This window comes from Leptonotus elevatus, chromosome 8 (genome assembly GCF_054856555.1).
Source record: "Leptonotus elevatus isolate MCC_2025b chromosome 8, RoL_Lele_1.0, whole genome shotgun sequence".
Lineage (NCBI taxonomy): Eukaryota > Metazoa > Chordata > Actinopteri > Syngnathiformes > Syngnathidae > Leptonotus > Leptonotus elevatus.
The window spans coordinates 10,164,188-10,184,002 of NC_141246.1; the positions used below are offsets into that span (position 1 = coordinate 10,164,188).

Consider the following 19,815-nt stretch of genomic DNA (forward strand, 5'->3'; position numbering starts at 1 on the left):
AGATTATGCAAAATCTTAAAATAAGAAAATGTAACTTATGAAACCCCAGTTTTGATGTTAGTTAGTCATCTTTAAATGTGGAAAAAATTTGTTTTAAGCCTCACAGTACTTAAAACTGACTGTTAACATTCAATGCCAAGACAGCTTTATCAAATAAGATTATTAAGTAATAACTATCTTAAAATAAGCAGAATGATCTTGTCTGACAATTTTATTTTAAGTGAAAATAACTTGTCAAAGCAAAATAAGCAAATGTATGTTAAATTTGAGAAATTATATCTTATTTAAGATTTCAGTTTTTGCAGTGCGAGCTAATAACTTGCTAGAAAAATGATATAGAAAAAAACTATATCATTTTTCTTTTGTTCATCATGAAATTGCCGTTGAGCAAACATCCTTTTGAAGCTCGGTGTGACGTCTGCTGCTGTGTGGGAATTGTGACACCTTTCCTTCCTTTAAAGTGCAGGTGAGAGCCATCATCGTGTATAAAAGCGCTCCTTCCACCACTTTACCACAGCACTGACAGCAAGGTCACCATTTGCGTACCTTGAACCAAATCACCACTTTAGATTTTTTCCTATCCGTTTAGTTCATCCAAACTATATATACTTTTGTGAATTCATCCATTTTTTCTGCCATAATGTTTCAGCTCATCATTGTTGTCTTTCTGTCTGCTTGGGCAACATCTTTCACCTTCCCTCGCAATACTTTGGAGCACATCCGCAAAATGTCAAAAGCTGACTTTGAGTCCTCTGGCGGCGGACCCGGCGAGCCCGTCCGCGGCCTCGTGAGAGTGGTGCAGTTGGACCCCCGTGTTCTGGCCCAATCCGGGTTCTATGGAAGGAGAGGCCAAGCCAGGAGCTCCAGACCGTCCTTCCCTGCCTTTCTGTCCCACGGGAGGCCCGGCCCGGTCCCGAAGGCCCCCGCGAACCCGCTGCGCCGCCTGCAGGGCGAAAGACCAGTTGAGATGGAGCACAAGAAGAGACAAGGCCTGCACATGTGGCAGAGGGCCATCGATAAGGGAAGCAAGGTGGCCGCGTCGTTGCCCGCTAACCTGAAGGACGCCAAACAGACATGCGCTACTGTTCCATTCGTTCAGGTAACATGCACTACACACTCTTTTATATATCATTTAGTAACCGTAATTTTTTTTAAATGATCACATTACATACAAGTGGACATAAAGTTACACAGACTTTGTGTTAAAATGTCAGTGAGTCTTTTCATTAATGGTGTTCCTTTGCTACTTCGAGGTTCAGTTATGCGGATTCACTCTATTATGGAACGTTTCACCAGCAAAAAGTGAGGGAACACTGTAATCCAAATTTGTGGTGTATATTTGTGTTACAGTATACACTGATCAACAACAAATTTTAATCAGAGATGGCTTTATATTTCCTTAAAGCTACTGAATGTAGAATATTCCATTTTAAATCGCTACTGCCACCTGCTGACAACATTTTTTATTGCACAAACACTTTTTATTTTTATTTTTTATTTTTTACTGCACAAACACTTCTTCACATTACATCACATCCGCAGACACAGCGTGAGAAATTCGAACCCGAATCCAGTCTGAAAACTATTGGCCAGAGGCTTGCAGGAGTACCCATTGTGAACAGCTAAGGTGTCAATCTACTAATTTGAAGACATTTCAGTAAATGGTCAAATAAAAAGGCTACTGTAAAGATATTTTTGGGTGAAAAAAAAAGTTCCATATTGCAGCTTTAAATGTATTTTTGATGCCGATTAAAAAAAATATATATTAATTTCTTTTTTTAGCAAATCAGGTTTTTGAGATATTTAAATTTTTGGTTTTTAAGTTTGACCTGTACAATATTGCACAATACGGATTTCACCATGTGTAATTCATAGTTATGATGTTTATTTACAAAATTCTACCTGTTGCTTAACGTAACCATTAATTCATAAATATTACTAAATATATCGCTATTACATATTGTTATTTAGTGATAGGAGAATTCTGATACCAGGTTTCAGTATCGAGCAGATACATTGTGACGGCGGCCAATTGTGTAATGTAATTTTAAGCAAAATGCTATGTTGGGATTTGTAATTCTTTCTTTACAATTATTTGTTGGAGCGATTTTATACAGTATGTCAAAAGTACTAGTGGTATTGGGACTTAGCATCGGTATCAGTGACTACTCAATAGTTGAGTACTTGTATTGGACGTATCAAACATCCCTAATAAAATAATAATAATAAGAAGAAGAACAACAACAATATTAATCATAATTATTAGTAATAATAATAATAATAATAATAATTATTATTATTATCACGAAAACCTGATATCCTATAGGAAGAACAAGGGCAATTCCGAATCAGCACAAAAATTAATCAAAACAAGATTAATGATTCTATCTGTGATTTAAAATTTTTGTAAAATTTGTTGACCGGTGTTATTGTTGTCTCATAGTCACTGTAGTCATATTAAAGAGAGCACCAAGGAAAGAGATTTTTTTTTTTATCCAAATTTTTAATGTCAGGCATATGTAAAAATAAGTAAACACTGCTATTGATGACAAAGTGTAATCGACACACTTTTTTTGTATTCACCATTGTCACACAAGTAGTAAAAATGTAAGGGAGGAAATGCTCTTGGTAAATGGTAATCATTTCATAATTAGAATTTGTTTTCATTAAGTTTACCTGAATTCTCCATCTGTAAAATGTTAAAATAATACATCCTACTGCAACTTTAGTGTTTAAGTACAAAGTATTTAATGCATAGCTTTGACGAATTGTTGTTATTGTTTTCAAACCAAATAAAACTGATTGTGATCTGTGTGTCTCCCCCAGCGTGTGACCGCAGAGGGGTGCAGCACGGTGACCGTACACAACAAGTTGTGCTTCGGCCAGTGCAGCTCCCTGTTCGTCCCCGACGAGGTTGACCCGGCCTGGAAGGGGTCCCGCCAGCGCGCTCCCTGCTCCCGCTGTGCCCCCTCCAAGGCCCACGCCGTCACCGTGCCCCTGCAGTGCGACGGTGAGGTCCGCCAGCGGCGAGTGATGCTGGTGGAGGAGTGCAAGTGCGAGACGGGTCGCGAGGAGAAGAACGCGGAGGAGGCTTCACCGCACTTGTGAGGGCGTTACGGCAGTGTGGTCACCATAATTGAGGAGACTTTGGATTCATCATTATTCTCTATGTCGCATCATCTCCCAAAATTGGGTTGTTTTGTGGGTTATTTAAAGTGATGTCAAATGAATAACCCATTTTTATCCATTTGACCCAACTTTGAATAACCCACAAAATAATGGGTTGTTTCGTGGGGTATCCATTTGACATAACTTCGAGTAACTCGCACCCAATATTTTGGGAGTTTGTACAAAACAACCCACAAAATTACACACATTACACCAGAGCAGAAAAGGAAAGGGCCACACAAGAAAACCTAAAATCCACCATATCAGATCAATGCAAACAAGAAAACCACATTATGGACTGGGACAAAGCAAGCATCATTGGAACAGAAGAACAAAAATACAAAAGGTGGATGAAAGAAGATCAGGAAACGGGGACCGCACACACTAAACAGGGACGAAGGAACTTTTCAACTTTCCCACACATGGGATCCACTTCTCTGGAGATCATCGAGCGACGGAGGGCGTGGTCCACGTGGAGCGTCACATGACAGCTCCGCCACGCCGGCGACGCCCAGGAACATCAGCTGATAATACACGTCACAACTGTCAGTTTGACAGCTTCTGAGGAAGGCGGCAGTCGTCGCCGAAACTGGTCAAGGTAAAGCACAACCTTTTTTTGTCTCAAAAAAGAAAAAACACAGGGCGATATTCAAAGTTATGTCAAATGAAGAACCCCATTTTTATTCATTTGACACAACTTTGAAAACCCCCCAAAATATATAACATGAAAAACATGAATGACCCATTTTTATTTATTTGACACAACTTTAAATAACCCAATTTTGTGGGTTGTTTTGCACAAAACCCCCAAAATATTGGGTTTAACCCCAAAAATGAGTTACTCAAAGTTGTGTCAAATGGATACCCCACAAAACAACCCCCTGAAAATGTTGTTACTCAAAATTGTGTCAAATGTATACCCTATGAATCAAACCAAAGTTGAGTCGTGCAAAACCATTTAAAAAATCTTTTGTTTTTATACAAAACAACCCGAAAAATTATAACCTCAAAAATTTGGTTATTTTGTAAGTTATACATTTAAGCCAATTTTTTGGGTTAAATGAATTACCCAAAAGTTGTCAGCCCCATTTTGACCCAAATTGGGTTATTTTTTGACCCAACTGTTTTTTAGAGTGAACAGCATTCATAGATGAATACAATAAAGAAGCAAACAAAAAAAAACCTACAACAAACATTACATTATGCCATTATAAAAATATATAATTTATTGATCTCGTTTTAAAGACAAATTTCTTTTTTCTTCCCCCCCTCCCTAACATTTGTGCTTTGGATCCCAATTATTGTGCAGGTATACCTAATTTTTTTTTGACATGGTGAAATATATATTTTTCTAATTGTCTGTATAAAGTTCTGATCATCTTGTTCAGAGGACTCACGAGGCTTATTCAAGCTAAACGTTGACAACGTGATGTTATCATGTACTTTCCAGACAGTCCACAGCGGACGCGTGTCTATGTTAAGACGACCTTTGACGTATCCAAAGGGAAATATTGTGATCCATTAAAAACAAAAGTGATTGTTCAACCCGCTCTTTGCCTCTCATTTTCCTGCCAACGCTGAATTAAAAACGCAATTGAGTTTGTATGCAAAGCTCTAGTGAGAACATAAAGAGCGTTTGTTGTTGTAGCCCCCGTCCCCTCCTCTTTCTACCCAACCACTCCTGCATGCAAGTTCTCAGCTCCTATGTTTTATTAAAAAGCCTCATTCTGCACACTTTTAGTACGTCGCACTTCCAAGTGAGAGCGAGCGAGCTATTGGGCTCGGGTACTTAGCAGTAAGCAAACATAATTGTTTCAGCATGCTCCCCTTGAATTATGTATAGGGAGCACCTCTTCTCATGGCCAATCTTCCTTTCAGTGGAGTTGTGGGAATTTGAGCATCATTCACCACAGATGCGCTCGAAAACCGGAGGGTGCGCTTGATTATGTGCTCCCATAAAACCTATTATTCATTTATAGCCTGGCACCTGGGCTTGGTAAAGTGAACTCATCCCGCACATGCCGACATGGACTCCCAGAGGAGCGTAAAAAGAAGGGGGCTCTTTACGTCGCCTTGGCACGCCGTCACAACGCCTGCTTAGGCGGCCATTTGCATTCACGCGGGGCTCTCGGTGAAAGTGAAAGCGCTCATTTGCGCTAGGGGGGGGGGGGGCATTTAGTTCCCCCAGATTGCATTAGCATGTGATTAGCATTTGGGGTTAATGGCTATATTTTTCAAGATTGATGGGACAAATATTTGCTCAGGTCTTAAAGAAGAGGAATTAGAGGCCACTTGTTTTGTACTCACTGCCTGATCCCATCCCCCCCCCCTTTTTTTTTTATTCCTCACAGTCAACTTAACAGAAAATTCCCTCGTCATAGCTTTTGTCTCTCTTCTCACAAAAACAATCTTAAAAAGAGAACTGGCGCTTTGGTGGAACAAACAAGGTGCAAACAAGAAAGCGCACCACTTAGCGCGACAGATGTCAGGACTCCTTTTTTTCGCAGAGCACTCCTGCGTCATTAAGGACGGCCTGGTTCCCATGGCGAAAGCGAACGCAAAGAGCGAAAAAATTAGGAGGGCCCAGTGCCAAGTCCGCCGCCTCGGGGATCAGATCAGCGTCACGGGGTGCTAAGTGGCCTAGTTAGCGCTTTAAAACGGCACAATGAAGCTGCCTGCTCTGTGAGCGCCTTTTAACTGTCACACATGCAACTTGCAGGGAGGAGTGTGTGATGTGATCATCATATCAGTGCCATCAAGGTGGAGCAAGGTCATGCCAAGATGGCGGTATTGGGGCCTACTTTAAATTTAGTCAGACTTAAGCGTACACTAAAAAAATGCCGGGTTGATTTCCCAACCCAACCCGCTGCTTCACCCAGCCTTGCTGATTGCGTCATGGCGGAGACATTTTGTGTGGGGATGGTTATTGTGTAAATTAGCCGCACTGTTAGGTAGCAGGTGAGACGGATAAATTGAACTCTTTATGGTTGGGCTGGCACTTTAAGACCCCACTACAGTGCGACTTATGAGTTTTGTGATATACGAGCCATGGTTAGGATGATTTTTGGTGCTTTTACTTGCTAACGAAAATTTCGATATGAGTGCTGAAAGGTAGCAATTAACTCAACCCCTTCACTTCATAACAAGCAGTAATCTTGAACAATTCTTTTTTTTTTTTCCAAAGAGACTTCAAGCTGTTTATTGCTACTGCTAGGTGACATTTTTCATCAAACTAAAAATAAAGAGAATTACGCTTTCTGTATATATACATAAAAAATAACTTTTCAGTACGCTAGCTAATGCTAAATAGGAAGGCTGGAACTGATTCATAGCATTACTATTCATTTTTAATGGGAACTGATTATTTGAGAGTGTTTGAAGGTACAGGCTTAGTCACGGAACTAATTAAACTGATAGCGTAAGACACCACTGTACTCACAGTCTTATAGCCTTTATCCTCTGCGAAGAGCTAAGACAAGCTGAACAACGTGTTTGACTTATACTGCCTCCAAGTGGCCAAGGTGGGCACACCAGAAGGAACAGCAAAATGGCTACGCAACTGATGACAATTTGTGACAAAAACATTCTTCCATTCTTTTTCCTTTTTTTATGTTGTTAATGCACGTTAAATAAAATACAGTATTATAGAGTTCTATTTGTTAATTAATGTATAACCTAATAACATTTTGTTTGGTGGTGTGACATTTTTTTTTCATGCATCTTGATCAATAAAGGCTGGGAAATTGCCCTAAGGAGCATGTTGCTGATAGAGAAGGGCCATACTTTCAAATCAAATCAAATAAAACTTTATTTGTATTGCACCTTTCATACATTAAAATGCAACCCAAGGTGCTGAATAGTGAACAATGAAAACGTCCATAGTACAATCGAAAGAAAAGCCACCCCTCCCTGTAACATCCACTAGGGGACTCTGTTGCTTCTAAATCACCCCAGTAGACTGGACTAGACGCATAGCTGGAGCTTAACCCTTGGATCTGGCATGAAAAAATGAAAGTAAACATGGGTCCAGCTTGTACTCAGTCAAGAATTGTTATGGTGGAGCAGCAGTAATATTAATGTCATGTTCAGTCATTTGCCAGACGCCATCTTATCACCTACATTCCCCTAGTGGTGCTTTAGTGCAGGAGGTGTCAGGCTCTGGCCGTGAGGGTGTCTGGACCACGGATAAGTTCTGCCTCCCCACTGATGCGGCACTACATGCCCAGTGTGTGGTGCGAGTCTGGACCAGCTGGCCAGAGTTGGCTTTGCTGGAGAAGGTACCCCGGGCTAAGCATGCCAGCCTTCCTGCCTGGATGCCAGCCCGCCAGCCCACCAGGCTGCCTGTTGGCTATAAGCGGGACGCAGATAGGTGAGGCCTGGTGTTTTGGACCACATCAAAGTTTGTCATTGGTGATGTCCTTCTTTGCTTTTACCACTGTGTTTAGACCACAACAGCCAGGTGAAAAAAAACAAGTGGTGTGTGGCCGTACGTGTACAAGGACTTCAATGACACATCAAGCAAAATGAAATAAAATGTACGGATTAAAATAATATATATAATAGAATACATACATTGGTATTTGGTATAATTATTTGGTAAAACATATTCAAATTCTTAATGTTTGATAAGATAATATTTTGTAAAATCTCATAATTAAAATTTAATTGTGAAAATATAGCATTTTAATACATTTGCTCCCATTTTTAAAATGTATATATGTTTTAAATGCTATTTTACTGCTCTCATCTGTTTTCATTTCAGCTTATATAAAGATAGCGAGTTGGGACAAATGATACAAAAAAACAAACAAACTTTAAATTTGTTCCAAGAAAATAAAAAAAGGATGACACGCTGTGGCTACCTCGAATGGGACAAGCAGAAAGGAAATGAATAAGAAGACAAGAAAATAAAAGACAATAAATCAATGGGCACTTCACCCTCTCCAAAAAGTAAATACATGCATTAAAAAATATTTGATTTATCATACTGACTTTTATTAATATAATTGTATTATTTTCATATATAAAAAAGTTGTAGTCTCAAATATATGTTTTTATTACATTTGTTCCTAGTTTTAAAATGCATGGTGTTTTTCCTTAAAAAAAAAGCCCTCACGTTTTTTCTTTTCCTTACAAACGAGTAAATGAAGTGGCAGAAATGTATTCATTACAAGTTAATTCAATAAAGAATCCCAAATTGTTGGATTGCTCACATATAATAAATATATTATGTGTTTTGTAAATAATCGTTTTTTTTTAGTCATCTTTTCATGAGGGAAACCCGAGGAAGTTTTAATTAGTCGTCAATGACGTCACTTCCGTTTGCACCAAGTCCAACTTCCAGGCTCCTTTTCCCGCCAGGTGGCAACACAAGTCAGCAAAATGTCGGAGAGTTTCTCTCACAATGTTATGAAAATGAGGAGTTTTGTTCTGCATGGATTGTTTTCTTCACCTTCACTACACTTTCAGGAGTCAGGACAGATGGTGACTAAGTATAGATACATACAAAGACAAACCTGACAGAATTGTTTTAAACGAAAATGGAAGGGATATACATTTCAACTTATTATTTTCTTCAAGTATGTAGCCCATCCAATTCAAGCGTATCTGAAACATGCGATTGACGACCACGAAGAGAAACAACATTTAACGGGTAAGTGTTTTTTAATGTTACAGTTTATAATATATTGTGTATAATATCTATGTGCACATACTAAAATACATGTTGATATAATTAAAAAATGTGAATGACAATTATACAGTATGTCATGTTGCCATTAGAGGGCCTTAAATGTACTCCTTTATTCATATTATTATTTTACCATTTTACGTTTTGCCACAATGCTGGTACGCTTGTTAAGAATTAAATAACTAGTCAAGTCATCTTTATTTATATAGTACTTTCAAACAGCCTTCGCTGTCACAAAGCACGTTACAGAAAACACAACATAAAACATAACATAAAACATTAACAGCAATACAGTATAACACAATCACAGCAAACCAGCATTTTTCATTGGTGCGATTGGTGTCAAAATAATTAGACCTACGTGGGATGTTTTTGTCCATTCTACCTTGAGAGATAGAGGACTACTGGATACAATTTTTGATGGACAGTGTGTAATAAATTGTATCTGTTCATAATTTGTATCGACCTTACATAATCCATATTAAATGACTTTCTGAAATTTGTGTTGGTCAGGATTTGATGCAAAGATCTGGCACTCTTAAAAAATGAATTCTGATTACTCTGCAAAGAGGTAAGTTTTTTTTTTACAGAAAATGACAGTCTTGCACACAAAACAATAAGCATACTCTATGTGTACAAGTCACAAAAAGTTTTATAGCCTAGTAGTTATATTGACTACAATAAATGCCCGAAACATTTTTCAAAAAGTACAAAAGACAAGCCCATAGACATACAAGCCCTGTTTTAACCATCAAGGGAAGTGGCAACTGTCATTCCTAAACGTGAACTTTAGCTGTTGCACAAGTTGGTGTTGCAGCAGAAAGCTATGGCGGTGCCAGACCTGTTCATCTCCTGGCAGTCATGCTTCATTTTGCAGCCTTTAAAGGTGCCGGTGGGAGCTGTGTGCAAAAAATAAAAAATGCACGCATGTCAATACCAACGCAGGTCGCAGACATCCACTTTTTGTGACGGGTGAGGTGAAGTTGTGACATGACGTTGGAATCTTTTGGAATGTAACATTTTATTTTAAGAGAGAAAAGAAAAATATAGTATTCTATACTATATTTTCAGAAAAAAGTGTATAGATAATATAATATTGTCTTCTGAGAAAAACATTGAACTTTTAAAAGAAAAAATGGTGCAATTTTACCAGAATGAAGTTTATTTCTGAGACCAAAAATACAATTACCATTTACCAAACTTAGATTGTGTTATTTTTTTCAAGGAGAACAATCAGTCTTCCGAAGATACAATTGTATTTTTACACATAAAATGGACTTAAAATGACACAAATAGTTGTATTCTTTTGTGAAAAAGGGTTAGTCTTCTGAGTTTGACATTTGATTTTTTTTACAGGAAAAAAGCTGCAATTTTTACACATAAGGTCTTATTATTTTAAATAGTAAAAACATTTTGTGATTTTGACAAAGAACAAAAAGGTGCAATGATCTAAATTTTTCCTCGAAAAAACTGAAATACTGTATTACAAAAAATTACCACTGTAGTAAAGTAAAACAAAATACAGATAAAATGCAGAATAAAGGTAAACAATTGTATTCTTTACAAAACATAAAGCATCATTTTCAGAGACTAACGTGTATTTTACAACATTGTAAATAAAATTGATTATTTAGAGAAGAAATAGGCATACCATTACATAAAAGCTTAATTTTTTTTCCCCCCAGGGAAAGTTAGGAATTATTATTATTTTTTTTTTAAAAAGCCCACATTTTTTTAATACAAAAAATATATATATTTGGGGAAGGTAGAGGTGGGGGGTGGAATCACATTTTCCCCCTAGTGCCATCTGAATGCGAAAAGGACATGCCGAGTGAATATAAAAAGACTTGAGCGAAATACTCACGGCTGTCACTAAGAAAAGTAACGTGAGCACAGACGAAATCGCTGTGAACGGGGCAGGTCTGCATCAAGCCCGAACAATCCTGTCCTCCGCAGTAACATTTCAGGGCCTCGCCTAGACAGAGACAAATGTTTTTAAGAGGCCCAACTTAACTCCTTTTGCCGTGAACAAAGCATGTTGCATTCACCCTGGCTAACGAGAATAAAGATGAGAAAGGCAGCAAAGTCGATCTTCATGTTGTTCAGGAGAGGATCCAACTGGATTGTTCTTCTTCCTCGCTGGGGCCTCTTTTATATGCAACCATCTTACCTCAAATGTCCACAATATTCTGTAAATACAAGTTAAACATTAACTCTTTCCCCATTTTTTTTTCCAGGAAACTAACGTACTTACGCAACAGTGCACAAATATGTGCTACAGGTACAAAGTAAATTATTGCAACACATGGCTAAATTGATCCTAAAATGAATGCTTTGAACCAAAATGGCAGATTTATTTTGTGTTTTTTGGCTGGATTCGTGAGACTTTTTGTGGGTCCACTCATGAAAGTCATGCCAACCCAATTTTATGTGGCTAGCAGACATCGAGTTCAGGGGCTGACTTAAACATAGGGGTGTTCAATGCCACTTTTTCTCAGACCTATACCAGTACTCAAGTAGGGGTGCAGCAATTAACCGGTTTTACAATTAACTGTGGGTTTTAAACGTCAGGATTAAATAACCGCAACCGCAGCCGTTCAACAACACCGGTTAATACCACTAGTAAATAGTACTTCTGATGCATAAAATTTCCCCCAAAACAATGACAGATAAGTTTGAACAAAGAAAAAATAGTGAATGAGCTTGAGGATAGCTGAAGGAGGTGAACCAATCAATTGTTTTCCCTCCATCCAAACAAACACACGTCGGTTGTATGCACATTTTTCGGATTTCGAAAAAGCACAGGCGGCCATGGCTTGGATCGAGGGCTATCCCACTTACGAACTTCAGTAAAGTGTCTGCCAAAGAAAGGAATGCTTCCAATATGATGTCACATTTACAAGAGCACCACCCATCACTGTTCCTGCAAATTCAAGGTAATGTTAATATGTTAACATAACACTGTCTTCTCATCACAAAGAAGATTCGTAGGGTAATCATTTTCTCTAAAAAATGTACTTTTGTTGTTGGGCTAAAATTAATTGTAGCTAATATGTATAATTTTGTTTAAATATTCTACCATTTTGTACATCTATTAAAAATCCATTCGTAACATTTACTAAAAAAAACAAACAGCTGTGCAGGCTTTTTGTTGTATGTTAATGCATGTGTACTACTATATTTCCAAACCATGTTTTATTTGTTAACTGGCCTGCTATCCAGTTTTAATGCCTCTTCTTTTCCTTCTTTTTAGGTCATTAGTAGCAGTAGCACTGGCAATAAAAGGAACACATGTTCAGAAACAAGTGGCAACAGGTTTGTGGTTGTCTGCAGCAACTTATTTGTGAACCGGCAATGGAGGAAGAGGAAAACCATACATACTGTAAGATTCACAGTGCATTTCCTTTATCCAGATTGGGAATTTAATTATTTCCAACCTGTAACCCCCCCCAGGCAATGACACAGTTGACATCTTAATATTATTTTAAAACATGCTGCATGAGTGGGGCATCACAGTGGAACATTTTTCTAGGATCACAATGCTACAAATTTGAAAAAAAAAAAAGTATTTGCATGTTTACCCTGTTTTGGCCATAATCTAAATCGAGCTATGTATAGCCAAAGTCCTCAAAATGCAAATAGTTGACTCAGCCTTATGAACATGCGGGCATCTTAAACAAGGTTTCTCGCGCAGTCAACTTCATCAATCACTTCATGACGCACGGACGAGATGGAGTTCCACTTTCAAAATGATTTAGAGATTTCTGTAACAGCAGCAGGCCTGTTGTGCAGTTCTTGCAGACAGAATCATCTAATGCCAAAAGACATGTCAACTTCTTGGGCCCCTAAATGACAGATTTACTGAGTTGGGAATCAAAGACCACCCTCATCTTTGAAGAAGGTAATGGTGCACATCACTGGCCTGGCTGAACGAGGAGGAGGAGGAAGATGATGCCCTAACAAAACTAACACCCAAAAAAAAAGCAATTATGGATGACACCATCAGGTACACTTTGGAGTACTCTGAGAAGTGCTGTAGTGATCTCTGCTGCAATGCAGTTGGAGACAAACCTTGTACTCATTCCATACTTGAGTTCCACTGCTCTACTCAAGAGAAGTGTTAGTTTAATACCACAGAGAGTTGTTTGTGTTTTATGTTGGACATTGCAAAACCACTGTGCTTACTTTTATAAGAAATAAAAGAAAGATTTTGCTCAAAATGATCTGTCACTATGTTCATTGATTTTTTTTTTCTATTAAAAGTAGTAGCGGTATCGGTACTTGATATTAATATGGTGTTACTCAAGAGTTGAGTACTGGTATTGGGCTCAGAAAAAGTGTTATAAAAAAAAAACCAAATTATATGTCAAATTAACAATGTTTTATTATACATTTAATTATGTTTATTGTACGTGTCTTGTTGATAAAGTCTGTCTGTTCCAGTATTGCCACTAAAGAAAGTCTTGCTTTTTAATGGAATAGTCCTCTTTTAAATGACATTGTTTTTAGCCGGCAAAGTGAGCGCAAGCTGCAGTAACTTTGTCACTTTTGGTATAGACTTGATCAAAACCTTTACAATGGCACCAACATGAACCTCCTTCACCGTGGCCGCCTTAGTTGTACAATTCTCTTGTTCAGAAAAACTTCAACTGGGAGTGGCATTAAACAGCTTGAAGCCTCTTTTATGAAGAATTGTTCACAATCTTCCAAACGGTGCTCTTATCACAAATCCGAAGCAAAAATTAATAAATTTTTCGAACAGCGGGTCGTATTTAGAAAAACTTGTGAATCGGCAACATTGTAAATGGCTTACAGATGATTTTATTTTGAAAAAAAAATGCATATAAATACTTGTGAAGTGACTCCATAACTTCTGTTAAGAATATAAGCTAAACTTAGCTCCTCCAAGACACACAAAGCCTGTCCCTTAGTCAATATGCATCACTTCATACTTCCTTGACACCAATTGTTGCACTGTTATTATCTTCTTATATAGACGGGGCTTTGGTAGCATCTTGTGGCATAGTAGGGCATTTCAGGTAGAGCATACAAGGGCGAAAGTTTTTTTTTTTTAAAGAATAGTTGGGGATAGGTTGGACAGAAACAAAAGGTAACTACTCAGCAGAGCAGCGTTAGATGCTAAAAACATTCATTCATTCATTCATATTCTGACTGTTCTTCTGATTATGTGTTCTATTACACCTTGTGTGATTTAATGCTAATTAGGACAGAGAAATAATTTTTGTGCATGTGTGTGCGCATGTGTATGTGGATTGTTGCTGCTGTGTGGCAGCAGACGGTGGGTGATGATGACGACGATATGGGACGATGATGATGATATGTTGCTATGACAGGTGCGTTCACATGCCTTGCAGGTGATGTCTCTCATGCTCACTTAGCTAATGAGTCCAATTAAAGTAATTTAGAGCTGGCATGGGGAAACCTGTTCCCTTCCCCCTCCATCCTCCCTCTGCCCAGTCATATCAGCACAACACGCAGCCTGCACTGCTACATGCCACCAACACTCCGTCTTCCTTCTTTTGTCCCGCCGTCTTCCTCATGTGGGTGCATCGCATTCCGTGACTCTTTAAAAGAATCATGAAGACTAAAATGAGCGCGCACTTCACATGCACTTAAGAGACACTTGTCGTCACAGCGGTGAGCAAAGGAGAGGAGAGGGCCTGCAGGAGAAAAGGCGCAGTTTGAGAGGGTGAGGGGAGGATGCCAAGCCGGGCCCTAATGAGGGGAGAGATAATTGTTTTGTTTTGTTAGGCAGGAGGGGCTGTGGGGGCTGAAATGACATGCCACACATGGTTTTTGGATGACGTGCAAAGGGAGGGGCAGCATGATGTGGGCTTGATACAAAGGTGGTGAAAGTGGGGGATAGAATAAGTCTTTATTCATACCGCAGTTGGGTGTAGCAACGCATACAAATCGTAAGAGTAAAAACATGTATTCACAGTGCTTTCCCACTGTATCACAATATACTTACTGTAATGCCCTTACATGTGGCGAAGAAGAGGCACAGTCGCTGCTCCACCTTTTATCCGTTTATTGAATGCAAGTAGAGCACCCTCACACAGCAGCTGGTGTGGGCCACAGCCCGCGCCCGGACACTCACACGCAGACTCAATAAATGACTCGTGTCACACGCCGTTCCAGCAGGCCCCATTTTAGACTGAAAACTAGTTTTGACATCAAAAGATGAATATGAAACACTAGAGAGCTTTTTTATATTATTGGAACTGATCGACATGAAATAGACAAAATGTAGTTGCTGATCATTTGCTTATAATAACCCAATTGAATTTGCGAGCCATTCTTCTTTTGAGATGTGATTCCAACTTCACCTTCTCTTTCAGTTGATGGGAGGTTACTCTTTTAAGTCTCGTGAGGTACAAAGCATGCTCTATTGGTTTCAAGTCTGGAGATTGACTAGACCAGTTAAAAGTTTCCTCTTCTTTTCCCTTGAAGAAATCCTATGTTGTTTTGGCACTTTGTTTTGGGTCATTATCTTGCTCTGCCAATCAGTTTGGTTGCTTTTCAATTCAAATTGGCAGACTTCTGCCTTCATTTTGCAGCCACCATCATGTGATCCATTAACAGAGATGAATGAGCTTGTCCCAGAAGAAGCCATGCAATACCAAGTCATGACATTACCTGCACTGAATTTCACAGATGAGCTTGTGTGTTTGGGGTTGTGAGCAGATTGTTCTTTTTCTCAAAACTTAAACCAGTCTTTTTGCTCAAGTTTAAACATTGTCTCATCAATCTGCAAATCTTTCTCAGGCTCAGTAGCCTATCCAAACTGACTTTGGACGAGAGGTCAGAAAGAGAAGCAGACAAATTTACGCATCAATACTTGTAGATACAACTCCAAAGTAATACTTTATGTATGAATGGAATGCTATACATCTAATTTTATTATTCCACATGTGCTATATGCGCATGTGAATGTGATTAAAAGAATCAAGAAAGGGTGGTGCCATTGTATGTGGTGATGACTGTCGGTAGCAGGGGTGGGCAGCATACCTTTGTGCAATTTTTAAAAACCTCAGAGGAACTCTATGTCACGGTGTGGAGGTTGAGGACCCAAATGCGGGAGGACAGAGCGAGGAGGCAGGTGTGCTCAAAAAAAGTGGTTGTTTAATTAAACAAAAACAAAAAGCAAACAACGTACAAAACAAGATACAAAGTACAAACCAAAACTGGGTATTAACTCACTGGTATTAAACTAGAACAGGCAGGACACACAGGAGCTGGAAACCGGGTGTGACACAGACAAGGACTGACAGAAAGCAGGGAACTAAATACACACAGTAACGAGACAACGAGAGACACCTGCACAAGACACACGTGGCTTGGGAACTGATTGGATAACACCAGGGACCGGGATGACAAGCACAGGACGACGTGATAAAACTTGACGAGACCAAGGGAGACACACTAGGAAAACATGACCAATAAAACAAACCTAAACACAGACCATGACACTCTATCTAGCTATCTAGCTATCGATCTGTCCATCTGTCCATCTGTCGATCGATCTAATATAAAAATAAAAAAATCTCAAAAACATTTAACCCAAATATGCCCACATAATAAACTTTGTATATTTTCTCTAAATTTATATGGTACTCCGAGGATTTTATAAAACTTGATATGTCCCCTCCCAGTGTTCTGGAGAGAAAAGACAGCCATGTGGAGCACATTAAAAATAGCTGCAGTCACAATACAATTCATCCAACCTTTAAAAAAATAAAATCCATTTTGATCATACATGTACATGTCTCTGACACAAAAGAACCCCTCACTGTCAAAATAAACATTCATAGATTAATCACTGTCCTTAAACTGTGATAGTGAGAAGGGCTCACATCTGGACATAACTTATACCACATCTGCTCACATTTATAAAAGTGTATGAAAGTTTACTTTTATTTCTTGGAATCCAACAGGCGCGCCGGCAGCGCAAAAAAAACACCTTGGTGGAGTCGGACCACATTTTGTAAAAGAAAAGGACTTTGATCTGAACCCTTTATTTTCTTCATAACGTCTGCAAATTTTTTTGACAAAAATGAAACGAGACAACTTGGCTTAGACCTTTTATCACATTGGGGAAAAATAGAGATACAACATTGGTGACCTTGCTTGCATGGAGGAAAAAAAAGAAAACACCATCACCAAAATGACATCTGAGCACACTCTGGTAATCTGGCGACTCACGGCGTGCAGCAAATTATGCGGGTGGGCTGTGCTTTGCGAGCCAGGGCGGCGAATCAGTTCCAGACCCCTGTCAGCGCTCCCACGAAGATAGATGGCGTCGTTACACAGCCTCCATCATGCTTTAGCTCATCTGGAATCCCCAATCATCATGAGTTGAAGCTCAATTTCTATTATTTATTTTAACATTAATCAACAGTTATACAAATGTTAATGGACCGCAGTTAGTCAAATGGCCACTTTTCATCTGCAGTCATTTTGTCAGATGTTACTAGGCAAAAGACAGATAACAGCAACACACATCGCTAACTTATTCAGCACTGCAAAACTCATAATAACGTAACACTGTGCAAAATTACACTTGCGTTATTGCTAACAGGATTCATACAAGTAGCCAGTGTGCATTAAGCGCAGATGGAGTAGCAGCCCCTCTAAGCCAGCAGATGCTGATGTTTTTCCATTTTCCACCAATATCCCTTTATTTGCCCTGTGGAATTATTATTGGTCAATCTAACTACAGGGGGTTCAGTTTACAGTTTACAAATTTGTACTTAAGTCCAAAATTGCCATAGTCGCTCATTAACCCACTCTGATGTGGTAGTAGAGTCATAATTCCAGTAAATTTGTATGAAAAACACTTCTTGGCTATACAAATAAAACTGTTAATTGAAAAACAGTAAGGCTGCAAATGAGCTTGCTTCCTTGTGCCACTTGATGACACATTTTTATGCGGTTGTGCAAAAATATTTCATTGCACTCACCTCAAAACATGGGTCAAATTGTTGTAAACCGAGGACCCCTCACATAATTAATAAAGAATGTGTAACTACCAGGGCTGCAACTATTATTCAAATACATTAAGCCACACTCCATTGCGGGTCCCAGGTTCACGGTTCCGCTCTTTCACTGACCCCCCCACTTAATAACCACATTTTGGTCTAACGCTCATTTATATCAGGATATAGTTTCACTGTCAACCACCAGATAGTAGCAAACCTTTTTAATTTGAAATCATTTTGAAAGTAGGGTGAAACAGGACGTTTTTAATAGACTTTTAAAAGGTAAATGGGGTCCGCTTTTATTTACACCATATCATGCTCAAAGCACTTTAAAGCCACACACATTTAAAGTCCTCAAAACTACTGTGACAAATGTAAATTGTGAGCCAAAAGGAGACCGAATCTGTACAATATTTGTATTCTTGTTTGATAATGCTAAATCATTTATTCCGACTTAAAAAATAGATGGGATAATCGCTACAATAATAAATTCTAGAAATATTTGATTACCCCAGCCCTAGTTATAGGGTGTCCAAAAAGTCAATTGTATACTTTCTTCTATTTCAATTCAGGTTGCATTCATTCAGTATTTGTCGCTTAGGCTTTGCAGTTCTTGTAAGATTAGCCATTCCTTTGCCCATGGCTCGCCAATTGACATTGGCTCAGCGTTACTGCCTGGCAAGAAGTTTTTCTGTGCCTGCCTGCAGTTCAGCGCCAATTTGAGAAGCTTTATGGCCACCACGCTGCTCCAACACTTAGTACAATTTACGCCATCCGTGACAAGTTTCTTGAAACAGGATCTGTTTTGACAAACCACACAGCGGAAGGCCTGCTATTACAACCACTGATGAAAACACTGAATTGTGTTCAAGCAAAGCTAGGGTAAGTCTACCCAGAGGACTGCACTGGAACTCAGCTCAAACAAATGCTTTACCTGTACCAACTTTAGGTTCAGGTTCGTTTCAGGGTCAGGTTCACAGGCTTCAAGCGGAAGATTAAGATGCTCAATATCCTCAAGTGGAACTTGTACTTTGTGTTGGATAAGTTTGACGGCTATAAACCTTCTCAGGCTGGCGATGAACTGTAGGCGGGGACCGAAAAACTTGTTGCTTCACATTTGTACAAATGACGCATGAAATTAAATCAAAGGAAGTTTATAGTGACTTTTGGGACACCCTTTATGAATTTTGTGCAGTGGAACCTCCAAAGATAAACACCCTTGAAGTTGTGCAATTGTGAATTTAACCCAAAAAGCATATGCAAAAACCTTGCCTAAATAATCAAATAAAAATCAATTATTGCAAAAAATAAAATTAAATCCAATGTGTTTTGTCCTGTGTTTGTCGCTGTTTATAACTATTAAATGATTAAGGGGGCCGCAATTTTTCAACAATGCTACCGGGGGACCACATAGGACCACAGACTTCCTAACCTGATGTATTTAAAAAATACCATTAAAATACATGCACGTCTGTTTTTTTTATTGAACAAATGTACATCACAGTATCTTAATATATTTCATGCTGAGCGCATGTCTCTATAAGTTACAGTGGTTAATTTTACACTTTTTTTCAAAATGAGGTGGTGAGTATTGAGTTTGTCAGTATATTAAATGCTTTTAATAATAATGCATTGGATTTTTATAGCACTTTTCTAGACACTCAATGGATACATTATTCATGCACTCACACATTCACATTGTGGTGGGGGTAAGCTATTTAAGTAGCCACAGCTGCCCTGGGGCAGGCTGACAGAAGCATGGCTGCCAGTGTGCGCCAACGGCCCCTCCGACCACCACCAAACATTCACACCTTCCATACACTAGTGTGAGTAGCACTGGAGGTAATGTGTGTGAAGTGCCTTGCCCAAGGAACCAACAACACATGACTTGGGAAGAGCGGGGATTGAACAGCCGACCTGCTGGTTACTGAAGGACCGTCTCTACACCCTGAGCCA

The 19,815-nt window shown here is 39.0% G+C and overlaps 1 protein-coding gene and 1 long non-coding RNA gene across 2 annotated transcripts; one reads left to right on the forward strand and one right to left on the reverse strand.

Annotated features, from left to right (window-relative positions):
- The first annotated feature begins 640 nt into the window (after positions 1 to 640).
- Positions 641 to 3,108, forward strand: dand5 (DAN domain family, member 5). The gene is made up of 2 exons (XM_086082043.1): positions 641 to 1,099; positions 2,827 to 3,108. Exons 1-2 carry the CDS (start codon positions 641 to 643, stop codon positions 3,106 to 3,108), a joined length of 741 nt encoding a protein of 246 aa, XP_085938169.1.
- Positions 3,109 to 9,036: 5,928 nt separating this feature from the next.
- On the reverse strand, positions 9,037 to 11,038 carry LOC147169690 (uncharacterized). The gene is made up of 3 exons (XR_015095731.1): positions 10,906 to 11,038; positions 10,722 to 10,832; positions 9,037 to 9,756 (listed from the first exon to the last, which is right to left on the reverse strand). It is a non-coding gene; the product is annotated as an uncharacterized LOC147169690 (long non-coding RNA).
- Positions 11,039 to 19,815: the final 8,777 nt, after the last annotated feature.

Coding starts and splice junctions, on each gene's coding strand:
- dand5 (XM_086082043.1), top strand. CDS start 641: ATGTTTCAGCTCATCATTGTTGTCTTTCTGTCTGCTTGGGCAACATCT. Junction 1,100..2,826: donor CTACTGTTCCATTCGTTCAG/GTAACATGCACT, acceptor TGTCTCCCCCAG/CGTGTGACCGCAGAGGGGTG.